The following is a 20,600-nucleotide window of genomic DNA, read 5'->3' on the forward strand; positions in this document are numbered from 1 at the left end:
CACCTTGCGAAGCAGTCTCCAGATAGGTGACTCCCTCATATAGTGTCCTATAGATAACATAGAGTGTGCCCAGGACCATCAACTGAGCTGTGGCAAAATATGAAAAATTCTATTTATGTTGATATTTTACCTTATACTCTTGTATTTCGATTTTGAGTATGTTTTTATGAAATATCTTTATGGTGGTAAAAGTTGTAGATGTAAATGATTAGCATATAAATACATATTACAACATTGAAGTTCATCCTAAGCATTTTTTCCATATGAGAATAAATATGAAAATTTGGAAACCCTGGCCAGCATCTACCCATATATTTCTTTTCCAAAATGGTATCCATATTCTAGAAAATGGTTCCTGCAAAGTTAAGGGTACCAGCTCTGGAGGAAGTAAACTGCTTGGGTTTAACTCCAGCCTGGCAGATTCTTACATGACTAAGCAAATCGAGTTAACTTCTATTTGCTCACTCTCTGCACTTATCAAAAATAATGGAACATATACCATAGAAGTATTGTAAGATGAATCAGTTAAAAATGGCATACTCTTTGTATAGTAATAATCAAGAAAAAAGCTCCCAATACATGTTAGACAAGATGATGATGATGATGATGGCTGGTGGTGGTGTTATCCTTGGACTACTTGCCTGGAATCACTTTGGAGCTCATTATGATCACCTAAATGGTGAATAAGAATCTGTGGAGTATGGAATCTACATTTTATTTGGCTTTTCAGTTAATTCTAATGTGAATAAAGTAAGTAAATCATTTCTCAGAAATTGAGGGACTGAATCAACCAAGTTATTATTTATTCTTATTTAAATAACAAAGGATTCTCCATATGCATAATAAAAATTTTAAGTAGAAAAATGTAATCATGTCTAGCACGAAATAATAGTTTTGTCATGTTTGCTCATGTTTTAAAATAATAATTATTACTATAATGTTTGCATGGTAGCTAAAATGCTTTAATATTTTAATCAGTTCATATGAATCAGGTACTGTGTCATACATTTTTAAATTTTGCATTGATTCCACACACACACAAAATCGAGTGTATGACTTTAAAATTTTTCCATTCACTAAGATTCAGGTCTTTAAAAAGTCATGTTTATATTATGCGTTTTTCAATACAAAATTATATTTTCCACATCATTTGGCAGTGGTGCTTACTAAGTATTGCTTTTGACGGTAGAATACATTTATTGCTATTAGAGTTATAAAGAATATGTACTGAAAACAATTGATAATTGGAGAAAGGAACATTTAGATGACATATTTGACGTGGTATTATGTAGCTACTAATACAACATCAGCAAAAAATGTCAAATACGGTGCAACTGTGTCTTTATTTACTGTAGTAAGCAGTAGCTAAAAAGATTTTTAACAATTGAAAAACAAAATAAGATATGCATAATGGAAATTGAAGACCAAATAAATAATTTTATAATAAATTCTCAAGGTGGTAAAATGCATTGTTGCTAAGAAGAAAATATTTTTTTCTTGTTTCTATGGTGATATATAAATTCAATTTGCCAGATATCACTTATGTGATGAGAATAATTAACTGATAGGATTTCATGTTTATCCAAACAATGTTTTGGGAGGAAATGCTTCATTTTACTGTGATTGTGGAAATTTGCACTCTACGTACATGGTAACTGGTGATTTTGTCAAACTGCCTTGATCTATTTCTGGATCAAGAAATCTCCAAAAGAGGAGTGTCTGGGTGGCTCAGTCAGCTGAGCATCTGACTCTAGATTTTGGCTCAGCTCATGATCTCAAAGTTGTAGGATTGAGCTCTTCATCAGGCTGCTTATGATTTTCTCTCTCTCTCCATCTGCCACTCCCCCCACTCTCATTCTCTCCGAGATAAATAAATAAATCTTTTAAAAAAAGAAAGAAATCGTGAAAGTGTACCTTATTCATCATTCTTTGAAATTTTTACTTTCCTAATTTTTTTTAGTTAATTTTAGTTTTGAAAGTCATTACTTATTGGTTCTATACTATCTGAAAGCTGTGACTTCATTCGAATTAAACTGATAATAAAAGAAATGTGATATATATATTATATTCTAATTGGTCAATCAGTGGTACATCTGCATGAATTATAATTTAGTCTTCAACCTGTATAGAAATCACATATACACACAGGCACACACCAATGTGCGTAAGTCTTGAAATAAATGAATTGTTTTACTTATTTAGACAAATTTTTCGTTTGTGTAATGCAACTTTGATTACTTCTAGTCATAAAAATTAAAAATGAATCAGATTCAACAATTATAAAGATAAAATCTACTTGGGATCATCTAAAACTAAATCTACTCTCATAAAGCATACTACAGTGACCCAAGTCATGACAATTTCTCAATTCAATTTATGTAGATATAAGATCCTAAGGTCTAAAAAGATGCTGTCGGAAATAAACAGTAGAATAGTTTTGCATATGATATTAACTGGAAATCATCATATGCTTTATAGTCTATATTATGTAGCTTATAATTTATATTCTGTGTAACATATTTATACTATCTACAACATATATTATAGAGAATACATAATATATGAATTATACTTTATATATTAAGTTTTTATTATGTATTATATACATAGAGAGCAGTGTGTATACACTAGGAATGCAAGAATGTCTCAATATTATTGAATCTATTCACTCCATTCTGTACCTTATCAGACCAAATGAAAAGAAAGACACCTTGTGGTAATCTCAATTCATAATCTCAATTAAAAAAAAAAACATAAAACAAAAACTATATTCTTCATTTTAAAAAATATTTATTTATTTATTTGAGAGAGAGAGAGAACATGTAAGTGGGAGAAGGGGCCAGAGGGAGAGAGAGAATCCCTGAGCAGACTCCTTTGCTGAGCATGGAGCTTAACATGGGGCTGGATCCGAGGACCCTGAGATCATGACCTGAGTTGAAATCAAGAGTGTGACACTTTAACCAACTGAGCCACCCAGACACCCTAACAAAAACTTATTAAAAACTAGGAATAAAAAATAACTTATTTGGCTTAGTAAAGTATATGACAAAGCTCACAATATCCCACTTAATGTTTACTAAAAGCCTTTCTATGTGAAAATTGGGAAAAAAGTGAAATTTTTGAAATTTTTGCATGTATGTATGTATGCATGTGATGAACTTTTAAATTATTGATAATTATTTATTACTTGGTGTTGTGAGATTAGAGAGTCCTTGGCTATCTCCCACTGGATCCCTGTGCCCTTGACTTTCCTTTTTTAAGATTTTATTTATTTATTCATGAAAGACACAGAGAGAGATTGAGAGAGAGAGAGAGAGAGAGGGAGGGAGGGAGAGAAACAGGCAGAGGGAGAACCAGGCTCTATGCAGGGAGCCCGACGCGGGACCTGATCCTGGGTCTCCAGGATCACACCCCAGGCCAAAGACAGGTGCCAAACCACTGAGCCACCCAGGGATCCCCTGCCCTTGACTTTTCAAAGTTTCTTCTGACATACAACTCAAGCATATGCTTATAGGCTCTGAGTTTAAAATTGGAAATAGAAATCTACAGGACTGAACATACAAGTGTCCACCCATAATAATTCAACTAATCTTTCCTGAATTAAATAAGCTGAATTGAATCTATCAGTCAGATAATTATTAGGAGATTACGATTTAACGGTTGGGTTAGTGGGCAGGAGAAGGAAGAAATATAATTACTAGTACTATTGGAGATTTAGGTGTATCTATGCTTTAGTCTTTAGACTATCAACATTAAAATGTAACAACTGGCCAATATATGAATCACAAGGAAAAATTAAACTCAGTAATGAAATATTTTAAGTATTTGCTTTAAAACTCTTGAGGAGGGAACCTATGTGGCTCGGTGGGTTGTGTCTAACTCTTGACTTCAGCTCAGGTCATGATCTCTGGATTGTGAGGTCAAGCCGAGTCGGACTTTGTGCTCAATAGGGAGTCTGCTTCTCTCTCTTCCTCTCCTTCTCCCTCTACTCCTCCCCTGCTCATGCTTGCACTCTCTCTCTCTCTCTCTCTAAAATAAATAAATAAAATCTTAAAAAAATATAAATAAATAAAATTAATCAGAAAATGGTCAATAAATTTAGTACCTAAAACTATGGAGCAAATATCCTAGGAAAATCAAGACAGTGTTGAAGTAGAAGGAAGAATTATGCAGGCCATGGAGATTTGTACCCTATTTACCCTTAAAATGTTACCTTGGAAATGGCTTAACTTGGGCAGCTGTCTGGAATAATGTTTTTGAAATTAATATGGAAATGTACTTGTCCCTGAGCACATCATATTTCTCCTCAACTCTGACCCTATTCGACTTCTTATATTCTTTCAGGTTAGGTATTTTTGCCTCTTTTATTACTCTGACAAGACTTTATTCCAGCTATTATCTGTAGCTGGCCTTTGTGAGTCCTTTTTTCTCATTAGTTTATATAAGTTCACTTTGATCTTTCTTCTCTTCTTAAATGGAGGTTAATAATTAGTTTCTCACTGAATTACAAAGAAAATCAACAAGAGAAAACATGAAGTACCTATGAGGGCTCCAGGAATATAGTTGGGGGTTTTATTAGGGTACTAGGCTATGTAGCCAAGTAACTACCCAGTTTTCAGTAACTTCACACCACAAATATTTAATGAGAGTTATGGGGGTACAATATTCAGTTCCACACAATTGCCAGTGCCTTAAGCTTTGAGTCTCTACTGTCTCATAGCTACAGCATCTGATTGCCAAAAGAAGGTAGGGATAAAGACAAGGCCTTTCACTGCTTCAGTTCTGAAGTGATAACCATCACTTTTACTTATAAATGGTGAAGAAGCTAATCACATAACCCTGCCAAATTGTGGGAAAGGTATTGGTAAACAATAGTATGTCTCCTACAGTGTTCAAAAATTGTTACTTCTTTTTATTACTCTCTTATGTCTCCTCCATGCCATTTCAGTTTACTAATCTTCCAGAAAATAGGTATGCATTAAGAAATCCTAAAGAATTAAAGGTAAACTTTTTTTAGAGCAACAGGATGTAAGGGAAGATACCATGATAACAATGACAATTCTGAGTATGGAATCACCAAGTGCCCACTTAGAATCTTCACCTATAAGTTTTGCCAATAGATACCTCAGTATTTCTAAACCTACCTTTGACATTCCCTACACAGACAATGTCTCTCGAAATTCAGCTGGCCATCAAGTTTTGTCAATGTTGTTTCCATGTTATTTATTGATTCTTTTACTTGCGTTATCTCTTTCTATGGGCCATGATTAGTCCGAGTGTTGGGATACATCAACACCCATAAGTGAGTAATAAACAGCCTGGGCCCAAGGCAGTAGACCCAGGGAAGCAAAATTTCAATGTTTAGAATTGCAAATGTTCTTAAAAAAAAAAAAAAAAAAAAAAATTTTTTTAGCCTGTGTCTTAAAAAAAAAAAAAAAAAATTTTTTTTAGCCTGTGTCTTAAAAAAAAAAAAAAAATTTTTTTTAGCCTGTGTCTTAAAAAAAAAAAAAAATTTTTTTTAGCCTGTGTCTTAAAAAAAAAAAAAAAAATTTTTAACCTGTGTCTTAAAAAAAAAAAAAAAAAAGAATTGCAAATGTTTTTAGCACTGATGAGAAGATTAAAAATATTTAATTAAAAGCTAACATAATATTAAATGATTAAAGTAAAAATATATATCTGTATAAAATTAAATATAAAGATAGGCATGAATGTGGGAATTAACATAATAGGCAAGACATATTTCCCAAGATATTTCAACTGAAGCAGTTCAACGACCTGTCATTTTCCAGCATTAATATACTTGCTTTTGTTAAGTAGGTAGACAAGGTTTTTTTTTTTTTTTAAAGATTTTTTTAAAATTTTTATTTACTTATGATAGTCACACACACAGAGAGAGAGAGAGAGGCAGAGACATAGGCAGAGGGAGAAGCAGGCCCCATGCACCGGGAGCCCGACGTGGGACTCGATCCCGGGTCTCCAGGATTGCGCCCTGGGCCAAAGGCAGGCGCTAAACCGCTGCACCACCCAGGGATCCCACAAGGTTTTAAATGGATTTACACAAATATACAGTACCCTTTGAGGCAGTGTCTATAACATAAAAAAATTAGACTTTGAGGTTAGTCTGTAACCTGTCACCAACCCACCCATGCCACTGCTCTAACAGTAATTATAAAGGGACTTATGGGATAAAAGAGGACTTTTAAGAGACATTTCAAAACCTCCACTTTTTTTCCTTTTAGAAATATATAACTCCTTGAATTAAGAGAGAAAAGAATCCCTAAATACTTCCCCTGTAATAATTTAACCACTCACAGCTCCAAGAGCTGCATTTTACTATTTGTTTCACACTGAAGTTTTATAAAATTTGCTTGCTTCACACATTTGGATCTTGATATCAGAAGTTAGATGTGCTTGTTTGAGTAAAGAACAAACTGAGGATTGCTGGAGGAGAGGTAGGTGGTGCATGGGCTAGATGGGGAATGGGCATTTAGGAGGGCAGTTGTTGGGATGTGCACTAAGTGTTATATGTAAGCGATGAATCACTAAATTCTACTCCTGAAGTCAATACTACAGTATATGTTAACTAACTAGAATTCTTAAAATACTTAAAAATATAAAAAATATATTGACAAAGAGAAATGTTTTACCTTACTTTTAAGTAGCATTTTAGAAACCATAATTTTGAGAGTTTTCCTTTATTCCCCAAGCTTTAGAACTTCCCGACCATTGCAAATTATTAGTCTTTTGATACATCATTTTGACCAAGCCACTCACAGTTTTCTAAAGATGGAGACGTTATATTAATTGCCATCTGTTTTTCTCTGTGAGAAGCTCCTTAGTTGAGCTTAGTTTTAGCTTTCCAAAGCCTTCCAGAATATATTATATTTTTATAAGTTTTCACAGATGGAATAATTATCTTTATGTAACCAAGAGGAGGTCATAGAAAAGACAATTCATAATTAGATTCAGTTACAAACTGTATAAGTGCATAGATTATAATATTTTTCATCCCTTAAGTCATAATTAGTCTTCTTTGAAAGCATAATTGTTCTGAGTCACACTGGGATCATTTTCAGCCTATATATGTCCATGCAATATCACATATTATTTCAAGCATGACAATGTTTATTTGTCATAGTCACATAGTCATGCTAGAAAAAATGACATTTAAATCATTTGAAAATACGTGTGGAACACATGCATTAGGGGACATGTATCCTACACTATTTGTAGTAGTTATTTATAAAGTCTTTTTTAATATGTCTGTTGTTTGAAGAAATAACAGTAGCTGAATATTTAAAGTTCAGAAATAAGTCATTAGATCTCCCCCCTGCACTTATAGGTAGCTATTTTTGCGTAGTTCAAAACACTTACTTAACACTTAATGTGTGTCAGACAGTATCTAGGCACATTAACTCATTTAATAAGATAATTCCATGGGATAGGCACCAATGCTGACCTCATTTTTCAAATGAAATGAGTAGGTACCCAGAGGTCAAACCTTTTGTTAGATCATACAGCTAGGGGGTGGCAGTTCTTCCGTGACCCCTCACTCCACCAAGCTGCCTATGGAACATTTCATCTCAACAAATTTGGGAGGGTAACCCCAGAGAGGTAGTTAGTAGTGATCTCTTGATCTTCACTATGGTACTAAATAAACTTTGCTTTCATAAAATAGTTTGATAATTTTTATATAATTATGTGTAGACATGTATTAAATATTAAAACATGTAATTTAGATGAGGAAAATTTTAATTCATTTAGAATTTCTCGATGCAGGTATCTGCATTTGAGGGCATCCTCTTTCAGGCCTTCTCTGCATTTGTCAACTTTTTGTTTTTTTCTAAATTAGTAGAATCATTTTCTTTGTATTTATTTCTTTCACCTAACAAAGTGTTACAACCGTATTCCTATAACATTAAGTGCCTTTACAACACCACACTTAATGGCTGAGTAACATTATGTTAATACGAATTTTGAAATTTGTTTTTATTCACTTGTTTCTTTGTTAATTGTAAGACCAGTTTTCTGTGTCTCTCCAAACGAATAGTTTTAAAGTGTTCAGGGAATTCCTGGCGTGTTTAAGTTATACAGTGAAACTAAAAGCGTGGATAAATATATCTGGATTTACCTCCTGGAATGATGAAGTGATGTTAGAATACTTTAGATATTAGAAATAAATTATTGCTTTCTTTTCTTCTTTTTTTTTTTTTTGCTTTCTTTTTCTATGTTATTTATTTTTACAAGAACATTAAGAGCAAAAGATTTTGCTAAAGAAAATATTTTACAGGTTTGACTGCAATCACACAGGAAAAATAAGGTAAGAAATAGTGTGTGGACATGCAATGGCCAAATTAAAATCATCATTACTAAAGTGGCAAAGATATAATTAACTCCTATACAGATTAATTGCATTGGCAACGTATAATGAAGGATACTATCCAAACAGCATTTTAGGCAAATCTTCAGTGCAGAAGCAGGTAGTGATTTAGCCTTGAAATAATGAGAAATCGTGTTTTGGTAACTTGTGGAAGGCGGAAAATAGTGGGATACCAGATTTTTTAAAGTGATATTTTGCCAGTGGGTGTTTCATCAGCTGGAACCTGTCTCTTCTCATTCGGGAATATTTTCACATTCAGGCTCAATTTTGTCAATGCTTAGCACTGAATACAGTGCTTATTAATCCACAGTCCTCTCCACCGCTGAGAACAGAGTTCACACTAGCCAGCTCAGGGATGAAATGGCACTTTTTACTCCACATCTTAGGACCTCTCACAGTGAGTAGGGAAGGCTGTAATGCCAGAGGGGACTTGAGAGGCTTTTACACAGGGATTCTGACTTTATATTGCTTTAGTGGTAGCACAATGCTATCATTTGTGCCAGTAAATATGTAAAATATATGTTTAACGAGAGTTTATAAATGGGATAGAGAAAGATTGTTTTGCATTCTATGTCTACAGAGAACGAGTTGGCACATGGTTTATTACAAATTTTAGTCCAGAAATATTGTTTCTTCTCACTTATGTATGCAAGCTATATCCACGCACATTTCTTTCTATATTTCCTATTAGCGATTCTGAGAAAGCCATTTAAAAGCCTTTATGTATGGTGTCACTCTATGAGGATGCCAAGTTTCACTTGATTTTTAAAAAGATCACAAATAGGATTAAGTTTCTATATTTATCCCATCCATGTTTTCCTAGCTTCAACTTTTATCTTCCTCCATACAGACACCAAATCCACCATTCTGACTTTTTCTTCCCTGTATTTGACCTCAAGAATCTTTAGAACAAGGGAAGAAAATGTTCTAAAAGGAGATAATAGAAAACATTTTATTATGTCTACTTTCAAGACTGGTTCAGACATTAAAGTGCAATTTCTATGTATTTAATCCATCTAAATAAGGTGAACTATCAGTGACAGATATCATGCATGTAGTTAGATATCTACATGTTTTCTTTCTTCCATTCAGTAAAACACAGCATATATTCCATGCCCTTAAGTCTGTATTTCCAGTCTTACTTCTACTGGTAAATATCTATTTGTTACTAGACAGATCACTTAATATGCCTCAATATAAATTTCTTCATATGTGAAGGTAATACATTACAGACAATACATTTTCTAATATTAAAATTATATAATCCTATTTGGATATAATATCTTGATGCATTTTTTTAAATTTTTATTTATTTATGATAGTCACACAGAGAGAGAGAGAGGCAGAGACATAAGCAGAGGGAGAAGCAGGCTCCATGCACCGGGAGCCCGACGTGGGATTCGATCCTAGGTCTCCAGGATCGCGCCCTGGGCCAAAGGCAGGCGCCAAACCGCTGCACCACCCAGGGATCCCTTGATGCATTTTATAATAGTGTTATTCAAATATTATTTTGTAATTTTGTGTTAATAGAAATGTCACTTAATTTTTGTATGTTAAGTATATGCAATTATGCAATTAAATATAGTTCACTCTATATTTTATTTAATATTTTTAAATATGGCTAGTTATTGGCAATGAGGTTAAATCTAAACAAATTAACATGAGACACACTGTTAGCATTTTTTCCATATTGAAATATTTTGCATGCTTATATCCATACATTCAATTCATCTAACTGGAAAACATAACCAGGATTGCAGATGCAGGGTGGAAATGCCATTGCTTTTTTTTTTCTAGGGCCCTTTTTAGACTAATTGATAGCATTTTTCCTTATTAGCTCAGACTCTGCCTGAATATTTCTCAGTCTGGCACTGCTGACAGCTGTCAACACTCTTCAATCAGAAGTGGACCATTATTTGAAACATTTTTTCCCTTCCCCTGAAATGTATGACCATTATAGACAATTTGGCATCTAGAAGAGTATAAACAAAGCCATAATATTTCAGAATTTAGACATACCTACTTCTACCATTTTTGTTTGTGTATTCAAATAAAAGGATACTCCTATCTGCTTTGTAATGATTTAGGATTGTAAAATAATGATAGTTTAACTTTTAATTTTAAATTTAATTGTAAAATATTTCAGTTATATGCTTATTCTGAAAAAAAATCTAACATATGGTAGAAAAATCACTAGGATTTAATGAGTGTTATTATCTGGCATATTTACTTGAGATTGTTTAGAGGGAGAAAAATGTGACAGATATTTCCAAACTTCAATCTTTAAGCCATTTTCTCTCCCTACTAACATGGTAATTACCATAATAAATTTTGTATATCATTTTTCTTTTCCTAGACTTACTTTACAGAATCTATGATGACAAAAGTTTTATATGGCACCATCTTATAGTTTTGAGACATTTTATAATTGGTATCCTATAGTACTCTGATTTGAACTTTATTTTTCCATATATAGTTTTCAAATTACCGAATTTATATTTGCCTCACGGGGACAAATGTGAAACTTTCTCTAGGTATAAAGCAGTAAAAAATTAGCTGTTAGTTTATAGATTCAACTAATTTTTAAATTTAGTAGATTTGGCAAAACTATTCCTCAAAATGATTGTTCAAATTTTCAATTTCATCAGCATTGTATAGGGGTTCTGTTTTTTTGTGTGTTCTCATCAATAGTTGATATTAAACTATTTAATTATTTTTGTCCACCATGGTGATTTGAAAAATACAGAATAAATTGCTATTTTTGTTATAATTTATAAATTTAAAATTTATAAATTTTAAACACAGGGGAAGAATAAAATAATAGCTATGCAAGTGCTCATGACCCAATTTCAAAAATTAATTATCAAGCCTTTGCCTCATGGTTCCTACTGTTTCTGAAATGTTTTTAAAAAAATTCTAGATGTCATGTTATTTCCAATACCAACATGCTTCAGTATACATGACCAAAAGTAGGGTATGTAACTTATATAACCACAAAGAAACTTCTGTAACTAACAAAATCCATAATATTTTCTATCATCTCAAGATACTGAATCACCATATTGGAACTTTACAAATTCATGAAAAAATATAAATATAAAAATAAATTTGTACAAATTAAGTTCTAGACAATGTTCTGATTTTACACTTGTTCTTGTATGTTTAAAATATCTTTTAATCTAGAGCAATATCTTCCCTAAAACTCCTCACTTCTTTTCTAGATGAATGAAAATATCATAATAGAAAATGACACAAATGCATTACCCAACATTATAATTATACTTTATACTACTGTTAGTGAGAGTTTTACATGTTTATTTTTTTGAGTTTTACATATTTATACAAAATAGCTTTCTCCTTAGAAAACTGAACTTATTTTGAATATTTTCAATATTTACTATCAAAGGTATATTTTAGCAATTTCTAAGCAACAGACATTATTTGAATTTCAAACTCTCAACATAAAGATGAGATTCATCTTCAATTTTCACCTCAGTTGAATTTCCTCATGGTCTTCCTTGAAGGAACTCAGAGACACCATGGAATCCTGATTTATGACAATGTGTCCTTTCTTATTTAGGTATTTTTAATGACTCTTTCTAACAAGAGTCAAAGACCTAAAATATCTCTTGGAGGTTGTTCAAAAATACGTGGAGAAGATTCAACGTGAGATTGTAGAGAAAACTAACAGTAACAGGGATCTGGCTTTTCTGTCGATTATGTAGTATTAAACTACATCGTAGATCTGACAAAATTATTTTTCTTCATAAGTCCCAAACAAACAAATCCAATTTGATTATATGGAAGTGCTAAGTCAGTGTGTTAAATGCAAAGCTATTCAATTTCCTATAAGGGGGAGAATTACCGATCATTTCAAAGAGAGTTGGTATGATCAATATCAGATAAATGGAAAGTTTTACATGTAAAATTCAGCGGTTGAAGTTTCTCTTTTAAGATTTCAATAATAGAAGATATCTTTTATCTCCATCTTATATATTATAAATGATCAGCCATTTTTTCCCAGGCACTATATTTTGCATTTATTTCCTAAAAATAGTATCATCTCTTTGTTAGATGAAAAGCATTTCTATTCATATGTTTCATAATATAAAATGGTAAATATCTTACATGGGCTTTCTATTCACAGTGTGTTTTATAACATCAGTATAACTGATTATAAATCCCCCAGGTTTCAAACTGAATTGTCATTTTGTCTATTTAATACTAGATAAAAATAATATAAATTGGGAAATTGGATTAGGAAATTTATTGCTATTTAAAAAAGGAGAAAGGTCACATTTTTTCCTTTGGACTGACTATTGAGTTTTACAGCGATAGAATGGAAGAAGTAAGCAGGTTAAATTAAAGGAAAAGAAAAATCTATCTCAGTGTCAGCTATCAATCAAGGAGATTGCCAGACCAACTTTTCAACCTTCAGGCAGATTTATGGCTACAGCTTAAAATGGACAAGACTTGACTAGAAGTTTCCAATTATACAATTCAAATTATTGCTGAGCTACAAAATACAACTAGCTTAATTGGAGGATAAATGTATATTCCTTTTTTATGATTGCAAAAGTTGTACCCCTTCTTTGGCAATTATGTAAGAAAATGTTATTTTTAAATGTAAAATTTTGTTTTGTTTCCTGTTCTTTAGGACTATGAAAGATACCTAAGACTTAAAAAGATTCAAAGAAACATACAATTTTTGTTTGCAACTACTTTTTCCTCTGAAGAATACCAGTTGGAATAAAAAAAAGCAGAATGAATTATTGCTTCCTGCTACCTTTAATGTTGGGAATTCCTCTCATATGGCCTTGCTTTACAGCGTCAGAAAGCTCTAAAACAGAGAAGTTAAGCACCAAGCGGGTTCTCATTTAAGAGTGAAGCGTGGTTGGATGTGGAACCAGTTTTTTGTACCAGAGGAAATGAATAAGACTGATTATCACATTGGTCAGGTACTGATTTTATGAAGGTGTTACAGGAAATAACATTATATAACTCTAAATGAATGGGTTGAGGAAGTTTTAGGGCATTGGATGAATTCTACATTTCCTCAGGGGAACCCTTAGAAAGCTTCAGACATGGGCTTAATTAATTGTTTCAGATTTTCAAGCATGTAAAATATTTGCAAAATGTGAGGAAGAAGAAAAGCTCTGATTTTCAAATTTCACCTTTGTCTCTCACATGGAAATACAGCCCTGTATTTATCAGCATCTGGAAATTTGATGGTGTTATTTTTGGTAATGGATCAAAGCAACCACACTGAGAATAATAACATTTACCAACAGTATTTAGCCTGATTTTCTATTATGCTCAGTAGGTGTTGATTTACCCATCATTAATTTTTCATGAAGCAGATTAATACCAAATCCTTTACAGCTAAGTAGCTTCAAGAGCCTACACACTTCATTTGATTATGAAGTATAAAGAATAATTATCTTTACTTTCTTGTAAGAATATATATATATGTTTTTTAAATACATATTTTAAATTTCCTTAGTGAGATAGAGAATCTCCTATTTATGTTTTTGGTTTTTATTATTATTCAATTTTCCTTAAACAGAGGTAATTACAATTCCATGTCCTTTTCTGTGAGGATCTTTCTCTAGATGAATGATCTGAAATAAGTTTAACCGCTAATTAACTGGCACTAAAATTTAATTGGGCCCAAAGGGTGAAGCACTCAAAATTCATTAACTCCCATTTCCTAGCCCTTTCAGGAAAGCCACCGTGTTAGTGTGATGTCCACATTCCAAAGGAGTTCATCTATCCCATCCAGCAAATGTACACATGTATGTTCCACTGAAGGCTTAGATGAGGATCTTAGGCAAACAGATTTCAAACCTTTGTATATGTATATGTGCCTGCTATGAGTCATATTTCTCATCTTTTTATTCTCTAAGATGACTGCAGGTAAATCAGAGGCAGGGTGGCACAAATGAGGTCCATAGTTAAGTGTCTGCTAGTGAACTGAGTCTCTGTAGCCACATTTACCGTGAACTCCACAGAGCACCATCTGCTCTCCCATCAATGAGCGGGGTGACAGACTAACAGAGCCTGGTGGCTTCTAGTGAATAAGGCTCTCCAGGAAAGTGCATCAATACAATCAGAGCAGAGACTACCTCCCTGGCTGACTGTCACATTTTCCAGTTTTTGTTTTTGTGCTCCGGGCACATCTCCTGTTTTCTTCCTTTCACAGAGTGATTGGTTTTGCCTATTTCTTTCATTCTGTAAAAATACTTAGGAAAATATCCTAACAGATGGTTTCCCCTGAAACAATGTCATCAGTCTTAAATAACATACAGATAGCTGGTTTAAAAGAGAGTAATAATGAATATTTAGGTGTTGTAATTAAAGAAGTGGTAAAAATAAAAATGTAGCTCATGTGTCCAAGATGACTTTCTTTTTGAACTATATGTTAACAGAGATTAAGTTTGCAAAGCACAGTTAAAAAAAAAAAAGGCATATTGACTTGCCAAATCAATAGTTAATTGCCTAGTTGAAAAAAATATTTTTGAATAGAAATATAGAAAATATCATTAATACAGAATTTGTGAAATTAAAATGTGTTTAACTTATGTGTTTTGTGACATTAAGTGGCTCGTGTTTAAAAAGTAAGTTAATGTATATATGTATATATACACACATATATATATATTGCCTTAAATCTGAGTCCTAAAAAGATTAAGTTCACTGATCTATGAACATTATACTGTGCATATACTTGGAATACATTTATTCATTACTAAACTTGATTTATCATCATTCTAATATTGAATGAAATTTTTATACCATAATCAAAATATATTTGAAAAACATAAGCCATAACTTGACTTTCGTTTGATATACTTATTGGAAGGGACATTTGTTTCCCTTAATATATTATTAGAAATTTGTAGAAATTTCTTTTTTTTATTATGAGTAATGAAGAATTATCAAATTAAAAGAGCTATAGCTCTTTTATTATCTCTTTATTATTATTCCCAATCTGTTTCTTTCAATGAATAGCAGTTTTATTCAACATATTATTAAAATAAGTTGTTTTAGATGTCTTCAAATGTTCTATCCAATCACATAGAAATGTATTAATTGGTCTGTTGTACCTTGAGCTATCAAAAAAGTTATGAATTTATTTAAGACTGTAGGTCTTTGATTACCTTTGTAAATTTTCAGAGAAGCTCTTACTTTGAAGAAGGACATATTCATAAATTATGAATCAAGAAAATTGTGTATTCACAAGAATTAGAGGATTATGGCATACTTCTCTTTATGGAAAACCAATTTAGATTTGAAAAACCAGCCAACCAATGCTACCTGTATCATAATAACCCTTGTTTTTATATATAATATTCAAAATTCCATTAACACTATGAATGAACAAATTTGCTTTGCTTTTAAAAAAATAGTAAAAAATAAAAATAGGGCACAAGAAGAAAAGATATATTTGAGAATTGAATAGAATATGTTGGAAAGAAAGAGATCTAATTTGGCAAAACTCAGAGCAGTAGAGACTCTGGGGTTAGGGCCTCTGTTGTCCAAACCATAAACCTATGCAAATATCATGACTCTGTGAAAGTTTTAAAAAATTTCAGTCTCTCTCTGTATAAATAATTATATCAATAATATATTTCTCATGATGTAATATGGATTAATTGGAAAATCACATATAAAGCAACTTGTAGATTTTATGGCATCTTATAAATGCTAACATGGATGACTGAGGCTCTTCTTATCTTCTCAACATGCTCCCTATTTTCTTGGTAATATTTTCATATTTCCTATGTGTTTTTAGCCTAGAGACAGAACATCATTGTTTAAATTTATCCTATCTGTCTCTAGGTCCCAATCTAATACAAATATTTGAGAGTATGGTTTCAGTGACTAAGAATAAACATGAAACAACTTTGTCGTGCATAATTTATGTAAGGTACTTTGTTTTTCAATTATTGTAGTGTCTAATTAGAATAATCTATTTACAGTAATAAATTTGTATAATGATTTACATTGAAATTTCAGACTCATATGCCTGATGATAAAATTTAATCTTAAAATTAATATTTTACCTGATTTAATATACTGTGGGAATTATATGGAGTTATTAACTTGGGGAAAAATTAAAAGACATGAAAATAAAATCGTTAAAATTGATTTGTCCATTTAACATGTCTGGAAACTAAATTATCCCTCTTTGTACTTGCAGCTAAGATCTGATCTAGACAATGGAAACAACTCTTCCAGTACAAGCTTTTGGGAGCTGGAGCTGGAAGTATTTTTGTCATTGATGAGAGAACAGGTGACATATATGCCATCCAGAAGCTTGATAGAGAGGAACGATCCCTCTACACTCTAAGAGCCCAGGTAATAGACAGCACTACTGGAAGGGCTGTGGAACCTGAGTCTGAGTTTGTCATCAGAGTTTCGGATATCAATGACAATGAACCAAAATTCCTAGATGAACCTTATGAGGCCATTGTACCAGAGATGTCTCCAGAAGGTATTGCATATTAATTTACATCAAAGATATATTAACAATGACAACAGATTTAGAATTTTGAGCTTATGTTTTGGAAGTGAATTATTTAATTATTCACCACTTGTACTTCCTTCTACAAACGTGTTAAGTAAAATAATTTAAAAATCAGACTATCATTTAAATTTTATAAACGATGGTACTATATATTAATACATTATTTGTCTTCTCAAAATACATGTCTTCAAGGCAATAAAAAAGCATTAAACAGGGCAGCCCTGGTGGCACAGCGGTTTAGTGCCGCCTGCACCCCAGGGTGTGATCCTGGAGACCCAGGATTGAGTCCCAAGTCCAGCTCCCTGCATGGAGCCTGCTCCTCCCTCTGCCTGGGTCTCTGCCTCTCTCTCTGTGTCTCTCCTGAATAAATAAATAAATAATCTTAAAAAAAGCGTTAAACATGTATGTTTTAGTGATTTATAAAATTCTTTCACTTAGTCATTTATTAGTTTCTCCATTTCAAAAATTTATTTTCCAAAACAAGATATAATTTTGCATCTTAAAAAAAGGCACATAAGGTCAACCTGAAAAATATGTAGGTGCAAGTAGTAGAAGCCAATTTGTAAGACACAAATACTATATGCATCAAAATCATGGAATATAGACTAAAAACAAAGTGGTTGAACACCTCTGTGCAACTGTATTTACTTTCAAAGTTCCTTTCAATTCCAATGTTATTTTTATAGATATTTTAAATATAATGCATATAGAAACAAGTGCTTTCCATATGACATAAGAACTGAAAGCACTGAAAATAAAAAAAAATGTGTTTCTAGTAGACAGGAAATTATGGTGTAGCTATGCAAAATTTGTCCAATCATTGAGCCAGAAAATTTTGATAGTACAATATATAATAAAATTAACTTCATAAAATTACTTAAGTGTGATAAATTCTATTCAGTAATGGTCATTTTTAATTATGCTAGCATGCTTTAAAATTGCTTTACCTAAACATTTGATTTATTAGCCACCAAATCTAAAAATGTATATTGTATTGTATATTTTTCTGATTCTTATTAACATTTCAAGAAGCAATTTAAAGACATCTTTCTACATGGGTTCAGAATATAGATCTTTGCGGCATAAACAAATTCAGCTGTGAATATATATCAGGACCAATTATCATTAGATGTAAATGACACGTTAATATTGTTCTATTTGGTAACTAGGCAATGAAATATTTCTTATTTCTACTCCATCCCCCTCCTCCTCATTCACTTCCTCATGCTACTCTTCTTCCTCTTAGACAGCATACAACATGGACCTAACATTTACTAGAAAAATTTTTGAATTGTAACTTTGGAAATAATTGCTAGTACGAAACTTATATTTTAGTTAAATCACACAAACAGTAACTATTTTAAATAAGTTGATATTTGATACTATATGTATAAAAGTTAATTATGGGTGAGGTATGATGATGATTAACTGACTGGAGGAAGTGGAGACATTTTAGGAGATGATATTTGATTTGAAGTTGATTACAAAGAGTCCAGTCATGTTATGTTCTAGGAAAATATTCCCATACAGTATCAGGAAGATTGCATATATTAATATGGGAGTTATTGTCCTATAGCAAACATGTAGGCATAGCAATATATGAGATTCCCATATAGACATGGCAATGAATGTAAGCAGAAAAAAAGCATGCAGGATGAGTTAACTGTTAAGCAAAAGGGGATTGACTGGTAAATTAGGATGATTGACCTTGGCCAGTGATGTGGGAAAAAGAAAGACATGAGAAGAAATGTTTCAAAGGAAGACATCCTGCAACCATATGGAATACTGCTGTGAGGTTAAATAAAATCAAGAAAATGTGGTGGCTTTTGCTTTGTCAAGCTGAAGGCTCCTAGTGATTTTGGTAAGAGTCATTCACTTGAATTTATGCAATTGCAATATTTTGGAGCTCATTCTGTTGCAAGAATGGATGGAAAAGAGGAGGTTACAATGAATTTAGCCAATTTCAAAAGATGTTATACTACAGGGAGAACATAGAGATGTGGGTAGAGAGAGATAAAGAAAGAGGATTTTTTGTTATCATTAATCATTTAAAAATATGAGAAGTTTAAAAGCACAGTTATATACTATAGGGAATGATCCAAAAGAAAACTGTTTTCAAAGCAAAATAAGAGAGCTCTAACTATTTTTGAGAAGGGAAAGACCCATGGAATCTAGAGCAATAGTAGAGAAGACAGATTTGGGTAGGTTAACACTTTGGTTGATAATAACCAGTTAATAAGTGTTTCTATCCATTAGGTATGAGACAAAGGTAATAATTGAGAGCAAAAGGGGTAGATTTTTAGATAGAGAAAAGGGAAAAATAGCCATTTTTTATAGTTGGAGAGTTGAACCACAAAGGAATTGCAGTATGTGCGGTACAGTTTTTGCATCATGGCATTGAGTATAGTCACAGGACTGTGGGTTGATTCAACAAAGATCACAAAACATTGGTTTGTTCTATTTGGTGTTTGGCTAACGCAGATCTCTTTGCTTTGTAATTCAAGATTCATGTATGTATTAACCTAGTTAACTTGTGTAATTAAGTACATCCTGTAGGACTGCCCTCCGGCTTTGGGCCACGTATGGAATCATACTAAAATCAACAAGCATTTTTTATTCCTTTCAATGGGCGGAAGTGACCAACAGAAAAATAGTCAGCTGTTATTAGAAATGTTATCTTATATAGAAATAGAGGAATACCCCATTGCTCTGAAAACTATGGTGTAGATGGTTTCCCTATGAAGCATTCCTGTAATTATAAACTTTGTTTTGAAGAAATCAATATTATATGTGATTTTTCTGTTTTCCTAAATCTCAATATTTATATAATGAATAATATGAATTGTTTTACCTGAATATATAGTTAACTTTTCATGCTCTTCCCATATCATTGCCATTTTGTAAGGTCTTCAGTGTTGATCTTGCTTCCAAATACCCTACCCACCTATCTTATCCTTTACAAAGCAACAAATGTGAACATTTTATTCTCTGTTGTCTTAAATATTTTATATTATATTGTAGTCAACTACCAATTATTATATTTGAATCTGTGCTTTGAATGTAGAATTAGGTAGAGTACTGAAAGGAATATCCATTTAAGGATGTCATCAGAAGAGAAAACCAAGAAAAGCACGAACTACTTGTTGCTTGTTGAATACATATTTATTTACAAGTAACAGTGGGCTTTTACTGAGTATATTTATATTAAAAATGCAATTACTTTCAAAACAAGAACTACCAAATATCCAAATGGATAAAGCATTGTTTTTCCACTTGTTGGTCTGGAATTACAAAATTATCTCTTTTCCACAAAAAAGTATAAGATCGAATAGGCTAGGAGTTACACAGTGCCTGAAGTTTGTGATGATTGAGTTAAAGAATGAGTACATGAATGGGTGAGAAGCTATAGATAAGGATGAGAGATAAACAGAGGATATTGGTGGATATAAAATCCAGGGAGAGTCTGTGGGTGTGAGTTGAGGCACAGAGTAACCTGAAGTGTTGCACGCAGTCTCTGAATAGTAATTCCTGAATTTTAAAATTTCCCAGTGCAGAACTTCTAGAAAATTTAAATTTCTAGAAACATATAACCTACTGAGAATGAATCATGAAAATCAGAGCAGACAGATTACTAGTAAGATTGAAACAGTAACTGAAAACATCCCAACAAACAAAAGTCCAGGACTAATT

At 32.3% G+C, this 20,600-nt stretch overlaps 1 protein-coding gene across 1 annotated transcript in view; it reads left to right on the plus strand.

Annotated features, from left to right (window-relative positions):
• The window catches only part of CDH19 (cadherin 19), a 95,717-nt gene that overhangs the window by 10,594 nt on the left and 64,523 nt on the right, over positions 1 to 20,600 (plus strand). The window contains 4 exon segments of the mRNA XM_025422063.3: positions 13,038 to 13,232; positions 13,235 to 13,338; positions 16,584 to 16,611; positions 16,614 to 16,877. Coding sequence (XP_025277848.3) covers positions 13,145 to 13,232; positions 13,235 to 13,338; positions 16,584 to 16,611; positions 16,614 to 16,877 — 484 coding nt within the window. The 5' untranslated portion in view covers positions 13,038 to 13,144.

The sequence above is a fragment of the Canis lupus genome, chromosome 1 (genome assembly GCF_003254725.2).
Source record: "Canis lupus dingo isolate Sandy chromosome 1, ASM325472v2, whole genome shotgun sequence".
Classification (NCBI taxonomy): domain Eukaryota; kingdom Metazoa; phylum Chordata; class Mammalia; order Carnivora; family Canidae; genus Canis; species Canis lupus.